The sequence below is a fragment of the Aulonocara sp. 'chitande type north' Nkhata Bay genome, linkage group LG22, assembly GCF_057382095.1.
Source record: "Aulonocara sp. 'chitande type north' Nkhata Bay isolate Kocher_YH1m ecotype deep benthic linkage group LG22, A_spYH_male_GT1.1, whole genome shotgun sequence".
Classification (NCBI taxonomy): domain Eukaryota; kingdom Metazoa; phylum Chordata; class Actinopteri; order Cichliformes; family Cichlidae; genus Aulonocara; species Aulonocara sp. 'chitande type north' Nkhata Bay.
In genome coordinates, this window is record NC_141364.1 from 8,003,644 (window position 1) to 8,023,935 (window position 20,292).

A 20,292-nucleotide genomic window follows, 5' to 3' on the forward strand; every position below is an offset into this window, starting at 1 on the left:
AAACCACCTCACCCTCCTCCTTCCTATACCTTCTTCTCCTGCCACTACTTCTTCTTCTTCTTCTCCCTCTCCGTCCACAGCCGATTCGACTGACGCACTGCCTGTATTTTATAATTAATGCTGTTTGAATAAATACGCTTAATAATTCATCGTTGTTATTTAAGGAGCGATTGATGGATTGACTGAGAGAAAGTGTAAGAGAGAAACAGAGCAAAGATCATATCTGGGGAAAAGGACAGAGAGGAAACGACTGCAGCACCGTGCGATGAGCGAGAGAGAGAGAGGGGTTTAAATAGAGGGGGGAAGGTGCTGTTAACTGAGAATGGGGATGGGGTGATGGTCATAGACGAAGGGGGAAGGGAGTAGAGGTATTACACTGAGCGAGAGATGGATGTGTCGATGGAGAGAAGCTCAGTGGCGAGGAAGGTGGGGGGGAAATAAGGAGAAGATGGAGGTAGGGGGGATATTTAACAGGACAGGAAAGGAGAGGACAGGAAGGGGTAAAGAGGTCAAATAAGCGCTCTGTTTAATTGGAAGCCAATTTAAGTCGGGTCCAATCGATAAACCTGTAAACCTCGCCGTCTATCGGCTCGCGGCACGCACTATAGATCACCGGGACTGCACGGCTGGAGGAGAGGATGGCGGCCTGGTTTCGGCGCACCTCGTTCAGTCACTCCTTCATCTGTTTGCACTTGTAGAGCCAGCAGACCTTTCCCTGTTTGTAAAGAAAGCAATAAGATGAGAGGTGGAATCACAATTAAAGGTGCGCGCAGTTCATCACAGTGACAAAAACAAAACGAGGGTTTTAGTGGATTTACAGGCTTTTTTTTTTTCTGCGCTGGGATTTTCACCCCGAATCCAAATACTCCGAACATAAATATCCCCGCGGTCACATGACAACCTCATAACTCCAAATTGACGGATAATATGATCTTCTATGGGTGGAGAAAATTCTGCCATCCTTGGACTTATGAGATCCTTTCAGCCCCCATCGGATAAATGTGGTGGTCAAGCCGAAAACGAGACGGCAGGATTTTGGCTCGGATTCAGTGCTGAAATAGCTGTAGCACAAATAAGAATGAAAACCAGTTGATCCCGAGTCTTTGTGTCTGTATTTTAGACATATACCTGCTCCTGTTGCAGTATATTTGTTTTCTTGTAGCTGAGCTAAATTTCTAAGCATTTTAATCAACATCAAATCCAACAAATTTTGCGGGGAAGCAAAAACACATTCTCTGCATTTTAAGAAGGAATAAATACGAGTATGATTTTATTCCTGACTCTTTTCTTGTGACAAGTTTATATACAAAGATGGAGACGATGCGGTCCAGGTCAGTTTGGACGTGAAACCTGCACATTTCGCCTCCACGGCCTTTATTCGTCCTTTTTTTTTCTTCTTTCTTGCACCGTCTCATTTTTTGGTCATCTTTCTGTCCACTATGTTGGTTCATTTTGTCATCGACTGTGTTGCACACAATCTGCCCCCTCCCTCCTCATCCAATCACTCTCACACGCGTGCACACACACACCATCAAGGCAAGGCTGTGTATCTTTGTTAGCCCAATTGTCACTATCTTTCCCCTCCTGCTATTTCCTGTGAAGATGCTCTGTCACACTGCAGCTCACTCTGTTCCACACATCTGTTTTATAAATTTTTTTTCTGTATTTGTGCCGCACTCGCCTGTAATTTCTTTCTCTTTCATTGCCATTATCGCCCATGTTTGACATTTTTTGTGTTGCTTCTTCCTCCGTTGTTGTTTCCCTTTTAATATCTACACTTAGTTATTTCTTAGCATCTCTGTCCCAGCATCCCTTCACTCACCCATTCACATGCGCCTGCTCTTTCTAGCCACAATTCCCTCTTTTTCTCTAAATTTCTCTTCAGCAGACCTCATTATTTTTTCCACTTTCAGCCATTATACCCACATCCCTACATTTTTGCTACCTGTTCATCGTGGATTTTTTTTGTCATTCATTTGTTTTTACTCTCGCTTCTCGCGCGTCTTCCCTTCTGTCCCATCGCCATCGCCATCTCTCTGTTCTCACCATCACCACCCTGCAATTTTTTGTCCCTTTACTCCCATTGTTTTCTCGCTTTGAAACCATCTCTGTCATGTCTCTCAGCCTCCCCTATTATCCACCAAAATTCCCCAAAATGTTCACCCTCTGCTTGTTGTCTTCATCCTTCTAGCTCATTTGTTTCCACCCCCCTCCAACATCCTCCTGTTCCTCCCTCATCCTCTCACCTCCATCTTTTACCCCAATGCAGGGATTCTGGAAAAGGAAGTAACACCCAGTGGCCATTTCCTCTATCACCTTGTCCTCCCTCCCTTTATTTCTCTGTTTCCATCCCTGCGTTGTGCTCCTTGGGGAGGGCAGTAATAATGGTGGAGAGAAGGAGAGAGGGAGGGCGGTGCGATTATTGTCTTGTCGGGAGTCAGAGGAATCGATCGGCACAGAAATATGTGGTGCGAGAAAGAGGTACTGTATCGGATATAATAAACACTCTGGAGACATATTCGGAAAGCGCTCGGCCTCGTGCTCGCGCTCACATACATGCATACAGCTGCACACACACCCGTGTAATCGCTCTGACTCGTGCGCGCACACATGCAAGGTGCACAGAACATCATACGAATGCAGTACTTTCCAGTTGTGCGTAAACTCAAACATGAATCACTAACAAATCTTTGTCTACACAAAACATTACTCGTTTATTCTCAGGGAGCACTGAGAAAGCAGCATCGTCACTAAATATACCTAAGGATGAATATTATCTTACAGATGAGCCTCACTAAACCTATTTTTTTTTAAGAGAAGTCGTTGATATCACTAAAAAAATACTCAAAGTAGCTCATCTTTTGTGTTTAAATGAAATTGGAACAATAAAACGTGTTTTTAAAGCCCCCAAAAAGCCAAAAATATCCTGATTTATCTTAATCTGTTAGGATTTCCAACCAAAAACCTCAGTGATTACACAGTCTTTGCACATTACTTGTTTGGTTCTGGTTTAACCCTCTTCTTGCCTGACTGTGATAAAATGTGAACCTCACCTGGAATAAAAAAAGCACAAATAATCCTTTAATACGTACTGTTAAAGAGTAAACAGCAGTGAAGACATTAGCATGCACCACTTTGTTTGCCTTACACAAAGTCTCAGCTACAGGCAGGGAAACATGTTTATTCTTAATGATTAACACTCTCACAGGTACACACAAAACATGTGAGCTATGCACACACACGCTGCACACACATACACACATGCACGCACTGTGATCTTTCATTGCTGTTGCCTGGCAACGGGTCTATGTGTCCTGTGCTAGCAGAGCGCTGTCCAGTGGTGCCATGACCGCTGCAGCTGACCACTACTGAAGGAGAAGGGGAGGCAGGGAGGGCGGGTTACAGAGATCACGCAACAACAACAAAAAAAAGTGAGGCCGAGAATACAACACTGGGGCAAATAAGAGTTTTAATGATGCTAACATTGCACCGAGACAGAAATAATCTGTGTTTGCTGGACAGTGTTAATGTGAAAACCACTAATAATTTGTCAAAGTAGCACCTCACTGGGAAGGTAAAAAAGGAGAAGAGGCTAATACTAGGAAGCTAAGACTCTTAGCAGTACCATCCTGAAAACTAAATAAGACCTAAAATACTGAGAGATGTGCAAAAGTAGTGAAATAACAGAGAAACGTGAAGATTTTCAGTTTAATTCACTCTTCAGGTTTAGTATAAAATAGCCCGGATACTCATCAGGCTTGTAGCGGTGTAGAATCAAGTTTTAACAATTTTTAGGGGCGTGTGTGAAAATTTGATAGAGGCTTTTTATAAAATAAGATTAATCTGTAATTTTTAAAAATTCGTGAAATAACTTAAATTGTGTTTTTGTGATATTTCTCTAATCGTGAATGAAGTCAGAGTGAAAATGCTTAAAACTTTTTAATTCAGACAGATGCATATAGAAGTCTGTGAGATAATAACTCCACGACCTCACTTGATTTTTTTTGCCTTTTTGTGGCCTCAGTCTCTGGTTTCAAGTTGAGGCTACAAAACAGGACTGATGTCATGGTGGCTCCTTCCATCTTTATATATATATGTAGTCTACGGGGTGAAGGAGGGGGTCTGGTCTGGGTGAGTGGGCTTTTGCAAACAAGATTTCCAAGATCTAACTCACCTTCAACCACAAAAATAGCTTTCACATAATCCACCAGCACGTTGAATTGTTTTGAGGAAGCTCAATAAATATTTGAGACTTTAAAGGACAGCATAGGATTGAAGATGGCGTAAGTGGGGGGTTATATTCTTAGGGAGAGGTGGGGAATGTGAGGGCAGAGACGGGATGTTAGAGATTAAATTTGACAGAGAGAGGCAGGAGGGAATGAAGGAATTAGGGTAAGGCAAACGAGTCGACGGGTTCGGACGGAGGGGGGAAGGTTAGACGAGGAAGTTCAAGTGAGATGTTGCAGCTGAGGGAGAAAAGGAAGAGGGGAAATGAAAAGAGATCAGAATAAATCAAGGTTGGACTCATTGGAGGACAAAGTAAGGTGAGGGACAAAGTGCAGGAGCAGGGATGCAAATAGGAGGCTGGAACACAGTTTGTGTTTGAGTGTCGGGGTAGCAGTAAAAGCAGCAGGCATTGCTGTGTCTTTGCACTAAAATATGATCACCGGTTATCTAAAAACAAGCATTTTCTAGTGAAATATGAGTGAGAAATCACTGTAGAGCAACATAATGTGTTTGTTTGCTGTAGGACTGGCTGAAAAATGCCCGTATTGATATTTTAAGAGTAAGTATGTTGTGAATTTAGTTTTATTTTAGCTTCACATTAAACCTGAATTCTTGTGTTTTATTCTCAGAAGAACTTGAAGAGTGTGAATCAATTATTCCAAGTTAAAACTAATCAGAAATTTGGATTTTTGTGATATTTTCCTGACTGGAAAACATATCTGGGGCCTGATCAACCACACAAAATAAATGTAAACCATAAAAGAAGTAAAATATCCTCTGTGCAGTTATTTGACCGTCTCATTTCTTTGCTTCAGTATTCAGTTCCCTAACTTTGCTGTTACAGTCCACAGCATCTCTGCAGCAGCTTCACAGCTAATATAAAGCAAAATGCATTCTCATAAAATGCAAACATCTGTGTGCTCATCCTCTGAGCTCCATTCTTTGGGTTGTGTTTGTCTTCAGCTGCGTGATAGTCATTAAAATTAGACATAAAGCTGTGCGTTTGCGAGAAATGTAGTCATGTATAGGCAGCACAGTAGACCGTGCTGTGATGGCAGATGTTCCTACTTTGAGTTAAAGACAGTGTATTTTTAAGAAGGATCAAAAGAAAAGAAGTAAAACTTTTAAAGGAGACCTGAATTTGTACTTTTATGGTTTTGACAACAAACATGACCATTATTATGAAAGGCGGATGAACAAAAGCAGAAGAGTGGAAGCTAATCAGTGTAATCAAGAAATAAATGTTAGTTACTCCTCTAGACTTTCCATCTACAACCATTTGCTTCTCTTGAATGTGTCAGATATCCTTTATTTGGACTTACGGCAATGCCAAGAAACCTTTCAGTTTAAGAAACAGAGCTCTAAATTTTTTATTTTTCTTATTATTTTAAACAACTTTTTTGAAGCGCTCCTGCGTCTTTATAATTTGAAAGTTGCTCGTACACGCTACCTGTGTTAAGGTTTTGTTGCAGATAATAGAAAAGTAAAGTTTAAAGAGAAAAACTTAAAGCGTGTGCGCGTGTTTGGCTGTGTGCTGCGTTCATGCTTCTGCCTCATCGGCTTCATTTGTCACGATGTAGCTGACATTACATTTTTCATCATTACAGCAGTTGCAGATTTGCTCGTTGGTGCTGCGGGTGTGTTTGTTTGGCGCTGAATGTGACGGGGGACAGGTGGAAAAGGCAGGCGCCAGGCAGCTTGTTTGTGTTTGACTGCGAGGCGGGAGGTGGCCGAGACCATGTGCCTGACCTTTGACATCCACACGCCAAACGGCAGCGGCATATACATACACACACATGAACCCACGCGCCGTCTGTCACAGGCCCCTGACAGGCGTGACCGAGGCGGGGTGGGTGGGCAAAAAGAAGGTGGAGGGAGGCAGAGGGAGAGGAGGCTGAGTGTAGGACCCCTCCAGCCATCCTGCACCCTCTCTTCCCCTCTCTCTCTCTCGGTCCTTCTTTTCTAATTCCCTGACAGTGACCCTGTGCCCCCCCCCCCCCCCTCCTCCTTTCCCGCTCACACACACACACACACAGGGGCAGGCTGTCCATGTCAGCCCCACAAGACAGATACATCATCTGCCCAGTGGCCCCTCTTCCTCCCCCCTTCTGTTATTAGCACTGATAGGATGAGTAAGGAGGGATTGGGATGGGAGGGGGTCTACCTTACATCCATGCAACTGCTGTTAAACTGCCTCAGGGTGGAGGAGTGTGCTGGGGTGGTGGTCACTATAACTTGGAATGAAATTTTATTCCTAAATCCGCTAATATTGCCATTGTTACAGGAAAAACACTCAAAACCAGAGCTGGGTGGGGGGTGGGGTAGGGTGGGGTATACATGTGCAGATTGCAGATGTAGAGACGTGTTCGTTTGTATAATGCAGTTTGGTTTAAAACATGCTCTCTGATGTGCACTGGACATCTGTGACATTTGGGGTTCAGGCTGTTTGATTTGTTGGCATACATGAGGACGAATAAGGATGGATGGTTGGTTGGGGGATGGGGGGGTTAAAAGTCTCCATGACCAAAGGGGTTAGGGCCAGTTGAGGCGTTATGAGGAGGGGGCTGATAAAATGATTTTATGGGATCCCTTTCTTCATATCCTGAGAGGATGAAGGAGCCCGGAGTGGTAACGTGCGTGTTTGAAGTGGAGTGTATTAATTTAACTCCGTGTTTGAATTAAATGGGGGCGGCGTTTTAGTGAATTGTATTTTGACACAGAGCTTTTCTGAAGGTTCGGCTGTCTTTGTCGTCGTGGTGATAGTAACAACATTACATATGGGTGTGATTAGAGAAAGCGGTGGTATTAGTAATGTTACACTTTTTAAACTGTCCAAGGTTAAATGTTGCATCAAAAAGAATTTCTCAGATATGAAATATATGAAAACAGTAAGTTTGATTAACAGTGTTGTGCTGGGCTTATTTAATCAAACGGATAAATGAAAAGGATTTTTTTAACACCATTTTTAAAGTGCCAACCTTACAAAGAAGACATTTTTCTGAATTTGTTACTGGAGGTGACATTTCTAACTAAAAACCATCTGATTCAGTTAATTGAAGATGAAATATTTCTTCATGTTTGGGGATAAATAAATTCAAGTGCACTTTTAGTTTTCTGAATGGTCCGGCTGCTCACTGACAGCAGGTCTTTGCCCCTTTAAAACACGTCTTTCTACCTCTCAGTTATTATCTACAAATGAATACAAGAGTCACTTTTTATACACCTCATTAGTGTGTGTGCTGTGCTTGTTACACTAACACACACATCTACCGGCTCCCGCAGAGGATGTCTTAGAGAGTGCTGCCCCCAACTGGGCCCTTTATGCAACTGCAGGATCTCTCCTGACTAAACACTTCCAAAGGGGTGTTTACTTGTTTTCTTAATAATGGTGGGATGATCATAATAACATAAAAATTTTGAAGACTTGTTGTTGCATCATTTCTAAAATGTAATTTAGGCAAAAAGTGACGTTCAGGTTGAATTTGATTCTAATCTACAATTTCACAAAGATCTTAAGAAATAAATACAACCCAAGAACTGTTAAACAGATATCTGTTATTAGAGTTTTTCTTTTTCTCTTTCACTCATCCTTATATTTAATCTTCTCTTTTTCAGCATTTTCTCAGCATAACCCCTGCTTCCTCCTTTTTTTCCTTGCCCTCCACCATCTTTTAGCACACTTGAAATTGTTCGTGACCCTTCAGTATAATTCCCAAAAGGCCTTCCTTTGTTTTTTAAAGTGTTCAATCATGTCCTCTCCCACACTCTCAGAGAATAATGTGGACCTTTAGGGTAAAAAGTGCTCGTCATTGGGCCGATACCCTCAAAGGTGCTGCTGTTGTACCCTTGACAGGGAGGCTTACGCTGTGTTTTGTGGCTTAGGACCAGTTTACATTACTCTAATGTAATGATGCAAAAATTGACCTTTTTGAAAAAAAAATTTTTTCATTCAGCCTAGATATAGTGTAAAATCTTAGATTTTGACTGTTAAATCAATATTTGGCCTTTTTTTTTTAACTGAACATGGTCTCCTGATATTACATTTAGATATTACAACCTCATAAAGATCCACATATTTATCTGGAGCTCATGTGATTATCCCTGGGGGGAGGGAGGGGGGTTACTTCTGAAGACTGAACCTGTAGGGACAGGAGGGAAGTTGTGTATTTAGGATATGTCTATTACACAGAGGGGAAACAATATGGTTGCGGATGTCAGCTGTGTTTTTATGTGGTGTACTTTGATTATTTTCCCTGTTGTGCTTCCTGTCAGTTGCATGAACTTTGTGCTGAAGACAAAGCAGATTTAGTGCATTGATTCACTTTAACCTCAGAGTTGGAGCTCCTTCTTACTGCCATTATCAGCATACATCCTTTCCAGTTAAACCGATGCCATAGATGAGACGGTTATTATGAAAGTCCTGAGCACAAGAGGGAATATTAATTTAAAAAGTGAAAGACAGAAGTTAAGTGCAGGGGGTGAAAGCGTGTTTTTTTTCAAGAAGGCACCGAGTGATGCTGAGTAATGTCTGGTGCTCAGGTAAGCACTTCGGGTGGCGTTGTTCTTCCTGGACCAATTACTACTGCAGTCCCAGAAGTGGCCACAAACTGAAGGAACAGCAGAGGTAGTTAGGATGATACCTGCCATGAAACGTCCCGCTTCCACCTCCTGGGTCAATAAAGTTTACATTTAAAGAGCTAAATTAGAGCATAAACAACTTTATGCTGGTGGGGCATAAAGTTGTTTTGCTTAGCAGAGATTTTGTCTTGCCTGTGTCCAGGATACAAAACAAGATGAAATGAAAGTCTCATTATTTCTGTGATTAAATGCTTTTTTTCTTCAAGTCAAGTCAAGTCAAGTCAAGTTTATTTATAGAGCACATTTAATTACAAAACACATTTCCAAGGAAGGAACTCATGAGTTCAAACATACAACAACTTATTCTCACACATATTTGTTGGTGCTGAGTCACCCTGGTTTGCACGCTATTCTTTCAAATTCAAAAGCTTCATGGCAGCATTTCATTTAGTTGAACTTTCACAGTTACTCTGACCTGCATAATAGCAAAAAGCACAAAAGTTCAGCCACTCCAACACAGAGGAGGCGGCTGACCTCCTGTGCAGGAAGCACCGAGTGTTCGTATCCTTTTGCTGTAAATTGGCCAGCTGGAAGAAGACTTTTGAGATCGGATGGACGTGTAATACAAGTTTTGTGTGCTTAAAGTTTTCATAATGTAATAAAAAACTGTAAAAGTGCAGGTTTTACTTTATTATTTCTTTTCACACTAAATGTGACTAAAAGGTTGAAATTCCAGGATATAAAAATAGATGTTACAACACGTTTTAGGCTGTGAGTTGTGGGTTATTGGCCTGAACTCATGAGTTCCTTCCTTGGAAATGTGTTTCGTAATTAAATGTAATATCAAATTAATGATGCAATATAGTGCTCCACGGGTCTGACACAGAAAAGCATAGCGAGCAAGCAGTAATAATTTACGTTGTGAAAACATTAAAGAAATGCAACAAAACTAAAAAGAAGACAAAATAGTGGCATTAAAACTATTCTCATTTAAAGCAAAGCAAAAAAATTAATAAGCTAAATTAAAAAGCAGCATAAGAAAATAGAGGCAACGTCAGATGGAAACATATTAGCCAAATTCCAGTCTACATGAGCTCAGCTACATTAGAAACTTCCAGATGTGTGCATGTGTCATGTCTCCCATTCCCCTGCATGCTGGGACCGTGTTATCCCCACATTGATCGTCAGCTGTGGAGGCAACATACCAGTTGAAGTGTTTTTCATGCACCTGTCTGATGGATATCTGTGTGTGTTTCCTGCAGATATCAGGATGTCCAAAGCAGGGGAGGAAAAGCCTGGAGCTGACTATCCAGGGGACAGTTCAGGTACAGCACACATACTCGTGTTCAGTCACGGTGTGGACGGTTCAGTTATCTAATCTCTTTAAACAGGCTTGAACAGGAAAGCAGCAGGCTAAAATGTTCCAGTAAATGTGCAACACACAAACACACGAGCTCACATTCTTGCTAATCGGTCATTTAAATCTCGCTCTTTGTTTCAGACTCTGACAGAAACAGCCCCGATGAGCAGGTGGGTATTTTACTTTTCTCATTAAAGATACTGAGCACGTACTCGCTGATGATGCACTTGCACTGTGCTCAACTTTTTGGGGACGTGGACTACAACAATCCTGACGCAGATGTAACTGGTTTAGGCCTCATTCCATCTTTTTGTCTCCATATTGCTGCACCATGAGAGGCGAGAGTGATTTTCAGGGCAAACTGTGTTACGATCAAATCCAAAGAAACATTTTTTATTAGCATAAATCCACTTTTTATAGATGGAGTACAGTTTTATGATATATGTCAAACTGTTCTGAGGACCCCTTCTTCACAATGGGTTACTTAACCCTGGGTGGGGGGTGTCCCTGGATGCCAAAATTATAACTTCTCTTAAAATTCTGACCAGTCTTATTAACTTGTAATAAATGGTTTAATCTGCCTCACCCATGAAAGTGGTTCGCTGGAAATCTGTTGACAGAGATTACAGGATGTCATTTCTTCTGAATGTGTCATCACACTTTGGTTCTTTGATGTGCGATGCATATTTTCATTGTTTTGCTGCAGGCTCCCTGGGTGGGGGGTGTCCCTGGATGCCAAAATTATAACTTCTCTTAAAATTCTGACCAGTCTTATTAACTTGTAATAAATGGTTTAATCTGCCTCACCCATGAAAGTGGTTCGCTGGAAATCTGTTGACAGAGATTACAGGATGTCATTTCTTCTGAATGTGTCATCACACTTCGGTTCTTTGATGTGCGATGCATATTTTCATTGTTTTGCTGCAGGCTCAGACAATGAAAACAAGCCCCTTCAGCCTCTCTCCTACACCAGTTGGCAACAAGGTGAGCCTGATCAGGCATGCTGTGTGTGTGCGTGTGTGCGTGCGTGCGTGTGTGGTCATTAAGTCACCATTTAAAACTCTTCTATACTGAAAATATTTCCTTATAACAAATAAATAGTTATAAATGCTGTAAAGTTTATTTTCAGTGCTTGTTTCTGTGTATTGAAAGTTACACAGTCTTAACAGGAGGAGCTTTGTGCATCTCTGGGATTATGTAATTTTGTATAAACACATATGTTTACACATGCATTTACACCACAATGACACACGCCCACAAAAAAAAAATCTAATATGCAAATCACGCTGCCGTTTCCACACCTACCACTCCAACGAAGAAAAATCCTGCAGAGACAAGCCAGTAGGGGAAACGAATATGAACAAGGTGGCAGTGAGTGATAGACAAAAACTCCTTGATGGATGGACAGTGACGAGACACGAGCACGTAATGGTAGCTAGAGGTCAGCAGGTTTTGGAATTTTTCTGACAACATAAATACGAGGAAAACTGACCCGGATTTTTGGACAGATGACTGACAAAAGATTCAGTCTGTGATTCAGGGGTAAGAAAGGCAGACGGGGAGGCTGGAGTTCACAGTCACAGACACAAGAAGAACTAAGAGAGGATCTCTGTCCTTTCTTTTTTACCATAATCTGGTTTATGTTCCTCAGATCTTTGCAATCTGAGAGACATAATCCAAGTCAGAGTGCGTCCCAAAATACTTAAGCTTTGGTCACTTTTTAAAAACCTTTTAGTCAAATATTTTCTGTGGCCGTGTGATACCAGAGGTACACACTTGCAAAACGTTTGACAGCAAGGAGTTGTCTTCTGAGGTACGCGTGTCATTTCAAATCCACTTCGTAGGAATGAGCTGATTCACCAGCCTTGCTAATGCGGAGATGCGCGCAGATTCCGTACAATCTGAAAAAGGAATTATGTGAACCATCGGAATTTTATAATTTCTGATTTCTCACCTGGAAATCATCACAAAAATCAGATTTTTCTTAATAGATAAGCATGGTGAGTGTGAGGTTGTGAAATAACTTGTGCCTGTGTTTTCTCTTTTAGGGAAAGATTGAAGATGGCGCTGAGATAACACACAGCACTGCACTTCCGGCACTGCCCTCTCAGCAACAGCAACAGGCTCAACACCACCACACACAGTTGATGCTTGCTGGAAGTCAGCTAGCAGGGGTGAGAAAACACACACACAAAGAGGAAATTACATTAATCAAAATTAGGGAAACTGCTGCTGGCCAACACATAGATGGGAACAGTTCATCGTTCATAAACATGCAGCACTTCCAGCTGGTGTTGTTGTAATCTGTAACCTGTGTACTTGCAGGTTTTAGTCTCAAAGCCATCATCTAAATGAAAATTTATCATTACCTCTGATCCACACTACACAGTTTGTGTGCTTCTGGATTTTCCAAGTAGTGCATGAAATATTAGCTTAGCTAAATTCAAATGTTTAAAATCAGAAGTTGGAATTTGATCAGAAAAGAAAACATCTGCCGAGTCGCAAAAACTAGTGAACAACAAAAGCAGACAAATCTAACTTTTATATTTTTTCAAACCACTGCTTTTAGATGAGAAAGTAGCAAATAAATGGGTAAAACATGCAGGTAAATGTAGTAACTGTAACACGAATCAGCCTCAGTACTGGTATGTGATAGATAAGAAAGTTTAAATAGAATATAAAAATGATACATAAATAAGGGAATTATCTCAAGAAAATAGGTCATCTAGGTTTTACCAATTCAGAGTTTACTAAATTGACCTGATCACATGGAAATACACATACTGGAACCCATTTGACACGCCACTATGTCTATGTTTGAGAAAATGGGCTGCTTTAGATGCCATACACTCACGTGTAGTCTCTTCAATAATAAAACTTGTCAGGATTGTTTTCCACACTCCTCGCCTGGCTCTGCCCTCTCTAGTGTTTCCATAAAAACACACATTTGTGAGCTGCTCTCTGCTTGCATTACTCCAAACGTGATGCACTGCTGAAAAACAAAGAGTGCAATCAACGATTCAGCATTAGGTAACTTCAATAAGGCCTTCCTGACAAACCAGAAGCCCTTGCACTACCTGTAGTGTTTTTGTGTTTTTGCATTTCAGCTAAATGTACTTTGAAGCTAAGTGGGTTCCTTTTCTTTGCTTGTCTTGCTCTGGCATGCTTTTACTGTCCGCTAACAGATTCACCTACACCTGTGTTCCTGGAATGATAGCTGATACTCTTTGTTCTCTCTCCAACTTTTGCCGTCCTGCATAATTTTTTTATTTCTCCAATTCCATTTCCCTCTCACTGTGCACGCTTACATCTTCTTCTCATTTCCCATCACTGTCCTCGTTCCTCTCCCTCCTCCAACTGTTGCTCTCTCCCAGCTTGCTGCGCTTCTCCCGGCCCAGCAGCAGCTGCTCCTCCAACAGGCTCAGGCTCAGCTCTTGGCGGCAGCCGTTCAGCAGTCGAACGCCGCCCATGCCGCTCACGCTGCCCACGCCGCCGCGCAGCAGCAAGCCAACCAGCAGCAGCAACAAAACCAATCGCAATCCCAACAACAGCAGCAGCAGCAAACCAAACAGGAGCAAACAGTCCAAGCTCCGCCTCCACCGCCACAGCTGGCCCTGTCGCAGCCAATCCAGCTCACAGCACAGGTACCGTCAGCTTAAAAGAGTGTTTTATTGATTTTATTGATTCTCTTAATAATAAGTCTAATTAATAAACCGACTCATCTTTACCCGACTTTATTACTGCTCTGTATTGAAATGCGTTTGTGTTGCATCGCAGGACATCCAGCAGCTGTTGCAGCTCCAGCAGCTGGTTTTAATGCCAGGTCACCCTCTCCAGTCTCCTGCCCAGTTCCTCCTGTCACAGCCAGCACCTGCACAGCAGTCACAGCAGGGTGAGGAAAACCCTGAAACCTCCTTTCTGTACAAATATTACATGGAATTCATCTGAGAATCAAAAAATTACCCCTCACTGTCTCAGTGGGATTAAAGTGGTGAAGTTGGTTAGGAAATGTGTCATATTTCCTAATAACAGCAAAGATTTCTGTGAATCAGCCGTGCTGCTTTCACCTTTCGATGAGTTCATCCACCCATGAACTCGTTAATCCAAACTTTGGCTGGAAAGTTGGCATATTTGGTTTGTAAAGTGTTTGATTTATTTTTACAGGTTTGCTCTCGACACCAAATCTGATCCAGCTACCTCAACAAAGCCCAGGGGGACTGCTGACATCACCACCTCGCCTGGGACTCCAAGCACAGGTAGTAAATCTTTGTGTGTGTGCGTGTGAGAGAGAGAGAGAGTCGAAACATGCAAATGAGCTTACAGAACATTTTGTTTTCTTTTAATTTAAATGAGAATCTTTGAACCACAGAGTTTCTGTCAGACTGACATTCACCATTATCAGGATTTATCTGCGTCAGAAGTACCTGCAGGATGCTAAACACACCTTAATGTCATTGTGCTCGAAAGCAGCACAAGTTTGCATGAAGAACTAATAGATCATCTGTGATGCAACTGTCCTGCCAGCTGAAAAATGTCAAGGAAGACTGCATTTGCATAGCATCTTCTTTTCAAAATAGATGCAATTTCTGGTCCAATGAGGTATCTGGTATCGTCACCCCTTATCCTCTATAACGTGATGCATGAATGCAACCTCACACATCCAAAGGCTGTTACAGATTTTTGATTAAGTTGTGATGAAGCCGTGTCAGACACAACAGATGTGAATGTAAATGAGCTGCGTAGCAGCAGATATCGTGCATGATGTCTCGTCAATTAGCTAACACTCCCGCAGCCTGCAGGGCCAAAGCTTTGACAGGCAGTATGTAGCTTCTCTTGGTGCTAAGCCAAGCACAGACGCTGTTTCAAAATTCTAAATAATGTTTTTTTTCCTCTCTCCTTTTTAGAGTAAAAGGTCTCGTTATAGCAACCAGGGCGTGTTTTATTTTTCTGAGCATGTTTTCTAGCCGATGACCTTATTTAATTTGTTTTTCAATTCGTAGAAAATGAATGTGCATGTTTCTCAGGAAAAAGTGTGTGAGCTTTTTTTTACCAGCACATAAAGAATGTTTGAATGAATCATGCATATACTCTTTGTCTCACTTCTGCTGACATCACAGAGAGAGAAGAGCAGCGATGCTGGAAGCAGCAGCAGTGGAGGCTCTTTAGTTGCCACTGGGAGCAGCGGTGTTGGTGTTGTGACATCTGTAGGAGTTACCTCTGCATCCAGCAGCGCCATGGCTTCTTCCTTAGCCTCCGGCTTGAGTTCTGGAGGTCATGGGGGTCATGGGGGTCACATGGGAGAAGAACCCAGCGATCTAGAGGAGCTGGAGCAGTTTGCTCGCACCTTCAAGCAGCGCCGCATAAAGCTGGGATTCACCCAGGTAAGAAGAAGGAAGGCATGTTTGCATGATAAAGTCTGCATGTATTTGCACAGTGACACAAATTTTCTGTCTCCATCAGGGCGATGTTGGTGTGGCTATGGGAAAACTGTACGGCAACGATTTCAGCCAGACCACCATCTCCCGCTTTGAAGCTCTCAACCTGAGCTTTAAGAACATGTGCAAGCTGAAGCCTCTCCTCGAGAAGTGGCTGAGTGACGCAGGTACTAAGAAATATTTTGTTGCTGGTGTACAATCAGCACACTCATCTTTGTTTGCTGGAACATGTGAGAGTCAGAGATATTTTAAAAATAACTTTAATTTGAAAATAAGCTCAGGATGTTTCATTTTGATGGAAATAGGCTTAAATCAAGACTTCTTTAAAAATGTTACCTATAGTTTTCCATCAGTGATAAAGTGTTAAAATATAGTGTTTCACATATTTTAAGGATTTTAATTTAATTTGACATTCTGATCATTCTTTACGTCACCAAAAACACTTCCTTCATTTATGCCTTCTTTCTCTGTTTCTGTCACAGAAACAATGGCGGTAGACAGCATGCTGCCCAGCCCTTCTTCTATCTCCTCCCCCATGTTGGGCATCGAGGGTCTACCTGGCCGGCGCAGGAAGAAACGCACCAGCATCGAGACCAATGTGCGAATAATGCTAGAGCGCAACTTCAGCACGGTAGGAGATTAAGTTATTAGCAAAATTGAGCCTGAATTTCTAATGGGTATGATTTTTACACCTGAATATAAAATAATGCAGGTTTCCACTTTTGTTTTTATAGAAATAAGATAGAATTGAATCAATTTTCTTTATAACACCTTTCATGGAATTTCCAGTGCTGTTATTAGACAATAAGATTCATGAATGTGGCCGTTTTTAACCCTAAATACTCTTAATTCTTGCTTTACAAAGATTTAAAAATGCAGCAAGTAGGAAAATATTTAAATATAGCCCAATATATGGCGACCACTTTGTAGGGATACGTTATAAATTTGGAGCTTGATGTTAAAAGACCTTTTAAAGAGTCTTTTAAAGAGCTAAGGAGCCTCTATATTTAATAAGAAGAAAAAACATTTTCTTTGAATTAAACACTTGCAGTTTCATTAAAAAGCAGAAACATGAACTTGCTAAACACCCGCCCAGCACAGAACACAAAAAGTACAATGACAAAGGCCGTCATATCAGAGCTGTAGATCTTGTACAAACCTGCAGCAGATTCTTGGAAACTGCCGTAGATCGACTGCACACCGTAGATCAGAGCTACATCCAGCCCATTTTGATCTTATGTGGGCCAGACCAGTGGAACTGCCCTTTCTGCCAGTTTAGTCTAACTACACATTTAGTCCCTAAGAAATTGCTATTTCAACAGAAATCAGTGCAACTCTTCAAGTTAGGCTTAGGGAAAGCTGCAAAATAAATTAAAAGTCTAAAACCTCTGTTCTACTTTACATTTTCCAAAGTCATATGGTGGGCCTAATTGAAGGATTTGCTGGGCAAATCCTGGTCCCTGGGCCTTATGTTTGACACCTCCTGCCTTAGATTAGCACACCATAAATAGTTAATACAAACATATTGTTATATTAATGCAGTGGCTTTAAAAAAAAAGCTCTTCTACATGTGATAAACCAGCATCCTATTTTGGATAGCCTCCCTTTATTAATTAGCCTTCTTCTGACTGCATGCAGTGTTTTCAGTACTTCCTCATCGCTTTGATCTCTTCCTCCTCAGAACCAGAAGCCTACCTCTGAGGAGATCCTGCTGATGGCGGAGCAGCTCAACATGGAAAAGGAGGTGATTCGCGTTTGGTTCTGCAACCGCCGGCAGAAAGAGAAACGCATCAACCCCTCTAGCAGCACCACCCCTCCACTGCCCAGCCAGACCTCGCCTGTTGTGACGCACAAAGCCCCCTGCTACAGCCCGCACATGGTACAGTCCGCCCTCTATGCGGGAACAGATGTTTCGCAGTAGGATGGAAGAACTTCCTAATTTCTCTTTTCCTGTATCTGCAGATATCGAGTCAGGGTCTGTCCCAGGTCACCACCAGCCTCAGCACAACAGGTGAGCTGTAATAACTGTTTGTGCCTGCGTAGACGTTCGTCAATAAATTATTAAAGGTTAGAGCGCTGCTTCTCAATTATGTTTTTGAACCCAAAGGTCGGTCTGGTCCTGACATTATTTAACAGTTGATATTTCAGTATTGTTGAGTGTTTCGCTGATTTGATGAAACATGGAAGAATCATCACTGAGACAAAAAAAATCATTAAGACTGGAAACAGAAACAGGGATGTTTTGTTGACAGCAGCACAGAAGCGCTGGTCTTATGTTGAGTTGTTTACCTCCGTGAGTCATGATTCGTCCGTGAGCTGTCCAGGCTTCACAGATATGACAGATGACCTGACAGGTAGCAAACACAGCTGGAAATTTATTGGCCCGTTGAGTCGAGGCTAGTACCGGCCAACCAGAAAGTGAAGTTGAATGGTGAGAAGAAGACCTTTGAATAGTTCAGGACCCTGGCTGTTGATGAAGAACTGTGTCACCAAAGTGTTTATTTAGTAATAACACTGTAATTCTTCTGTGCACTGCTGTGCGACATCCGTATCACTCTTCTTCTCTCCCTCTCAGGCACCAGTTCGTCACCTTCAGCGTCCTGCCCCATGACTCCGGTCAGCTCAGTTGCCATTTCTTCTTCTGTGACTCCGCCTCCTCATAGCACAGCCAGCCCAGCTCCTCCCAGCCTCGGGACCTCTGGGCTCAACGCTGGGTGAGTGTCAATAACAATTTGAGAAATTTAATTACTAATTGGTTTTTCCTCCTGTTTACTATCACATTATTATCTCCAAATTCTGGTCCCTTGTAATCCTATTAAATAAATTTCAGTGTAATATTACTCAGCTAGAACCATTTTTGATACATGATATTATTTTGGTATTGTTGCAGGAATTAGTCGGATCCCTAGATGGAAGAAAAGCTAGCTCTTCTTCATTTGCTCTCCTGGAGTGAATGAAAGCATGAATATAAAATTGATGCAAAACTTTTTGAAGGTTTCTTATTGTTGGTTAGTTTTAAACAAAACCTCTGAACTCTGCAAAAACTACCTTTTCAAATTGACTTGACCATGATCTCTAACCTGACATCACGTCATACATAAGTGAGCAGATGTTTCTTGAGCATTTATGATGCAAGCTTTGCTCAAAATCCCATGTGGCTGTGTTTCAAAAAAGTCAAATACTAAACCAAAGCCTCCAAGCTCTCCATGTGCACCTCTGGACCTCCTTCACCGTCAGTGCTGCTTTCAGATTCCTATAGAAGTTCCAGTCTACTTCAGTAATTTCTCTAGTGACCTCAAAACTGGAAGTATTTTAAACAGCAGCTTTGAATGGAAGATGTCCCGACCCAAAAGAGCATAAAAAGAGTGGTTGGTGACCTGAACTACATCACATGAAAGTGCAGGATTTTTAATGCCATATGGGTGCATGTTTCACTCTCCACCCACCCTGCTGACTGTATTTGGCTCCCTGTGATTTAGTTCTCGTCCCCCAAGTGAAATTAAAGTCAAAATTTTGACAGTTTGGAGCAGGATCTAGCATCTCCCTGCATCTCAGAAGCATAGCCACAAATGCATCAGAGCTCTTTCTTTCCAAGCTGCCTCGACTACCGTGATGTGGATGACTGAGAACCTACACAGACAAATGCTCTCTTGATGTTATTTAACCTGAAAAATGTTTCTGTACATCAATGAATGTCTGGATGTGTGTGTGAATTTGCTGTCCATCCACATTTCAGGAACACAATGATGGGAGTAAGCACAGGGATGAACCAGGCCCTCATTGGCAACAATCCCCTGGCTACCATGCAAGGTTTGTGTCACTGAGTGCATGAGTGTGTGTTGTTAGACTGTCCCCTCTGGCCCAGCGAGTCTTCATGAGTCTCCATTTCTAAAGACCAGTTCCCATTTCATCCTCCATCCATTCTGCCCAAAATGAATTTCCTTGCAAAGCCTCAGTATGACAGTAGCCAAGAGCAAGCCCGGCGCGCACTACTCCTCCTTTCTCAAACTTTTTGAATCGCTCAGTATGGTGAAAGATTCAATTTGATTCTCATACAATAGCCCACTATTATCACAAAGTGACAAGAGCCCCTTATGGCAAAGCTTAGGAGGCCAAGTCAGCTTACAGTAAACAGTTGAACAGGCACAATCCCCACCCTCTCAATATCAAAGCCTGTTGGCTAAATAACTAGTTTCACTCAAAATTCTCCTCTTTGAAAGAGACGATCTGCTGCCAAATCAATTAAGCATCACAAATAAGCTCAGCTTTGAATCCGTCACGTGCTCCATCTCCCTATAGCGCCGATTCAGGCCTTCCCTTTTTTCTCGCGCTCTGTTCAGCGTCATTCAGAGTCGGCGTCCTCCGGGCCATGTGCTGATGAGAAGGATACAGTCTGTTATGGAAACTGCAGCTCTGGCACTGTTGGCTCTGATAGAGTTTTAGGCTGAAGGAAAGAAGAGAGAAGAGCCTGAGTTTTAAAAAAAAAAGAAAAGAAAGAAAAAAGGATGGGATGAAATGAAGTGTTGACACGAAAGGATTTCAGTTTGCTTCCCTTTGGGGCCACACATGCTGTAAATGTTTACTCTCATGTAATGGATAAAAGTGTGTATTATTACACTGGAATTCAAACGCTGGCAGGTGTATCACTGTGTTACGGCAGGGTTCGGACAGATTGACAGGTTATCCTGACAA

The 20,292-nt window shown here is 42.1% G+C and overlaps 1 protein-coding gene across 1 annotated transcript in view; it reads left to right on the forward strand.

The window, feature by feature from the left end:
• Positions 1–20,292, forward strand: part of pou2f2a (POU class 2 homeobox 2a) — a 67,876-nt gene that overhangs the window by 42,075 nt on the left and 5,509 nt on the right. The window contains exons 2-15 of the mRNA XM_086280614.1: positions 10,068–10,130; positions 10,307–10,335; positions 11,093–11,149; positions 12,214–12,339; positions 13,540–13,809; positions 13,943–14,057; positions 14,330–14,421; positions 15,283–15,546; positions 15,626–15,767; positions 16,083–16,231; positions 17,282–17,479; positions 17,563–17,611; positions 18,176–18,314; positions 19,337–19,410. Of these exons, the coding sequence (XP_086136740.1) occupies positions 10,068–10,130; positions 10,307–10,335; positions 11,093–11,149; positions 12,214–12,339; positions 13,540–13,809; positions 13,943–14,057; positions 14,330–14,421; positions 15,283–15,546; positions 15,626–15,767; positions 16,083–16,231; positions 17,282–17,479; positions 17,563–17,611; positions 18,176–18,314; positions 19,337–19,410 (1,767 nt within the window). The remainder of the gene's footprint in view (positions 1–10,067; positions 10,131–10,306; positions 10,336–11,092; positions 11,150–12,213; positions 12,340–13,539; positions 13,810–13,942; positions 14,058–14,329; positions 14,422–15,282; positions 15,547–15,625; positions 15,768–16,082; positions 16,232–17,281; positions 17,480–17,562; positions 17,612–18,175; positions 18,315–19,336; positions 19,411–20,292) is intronic.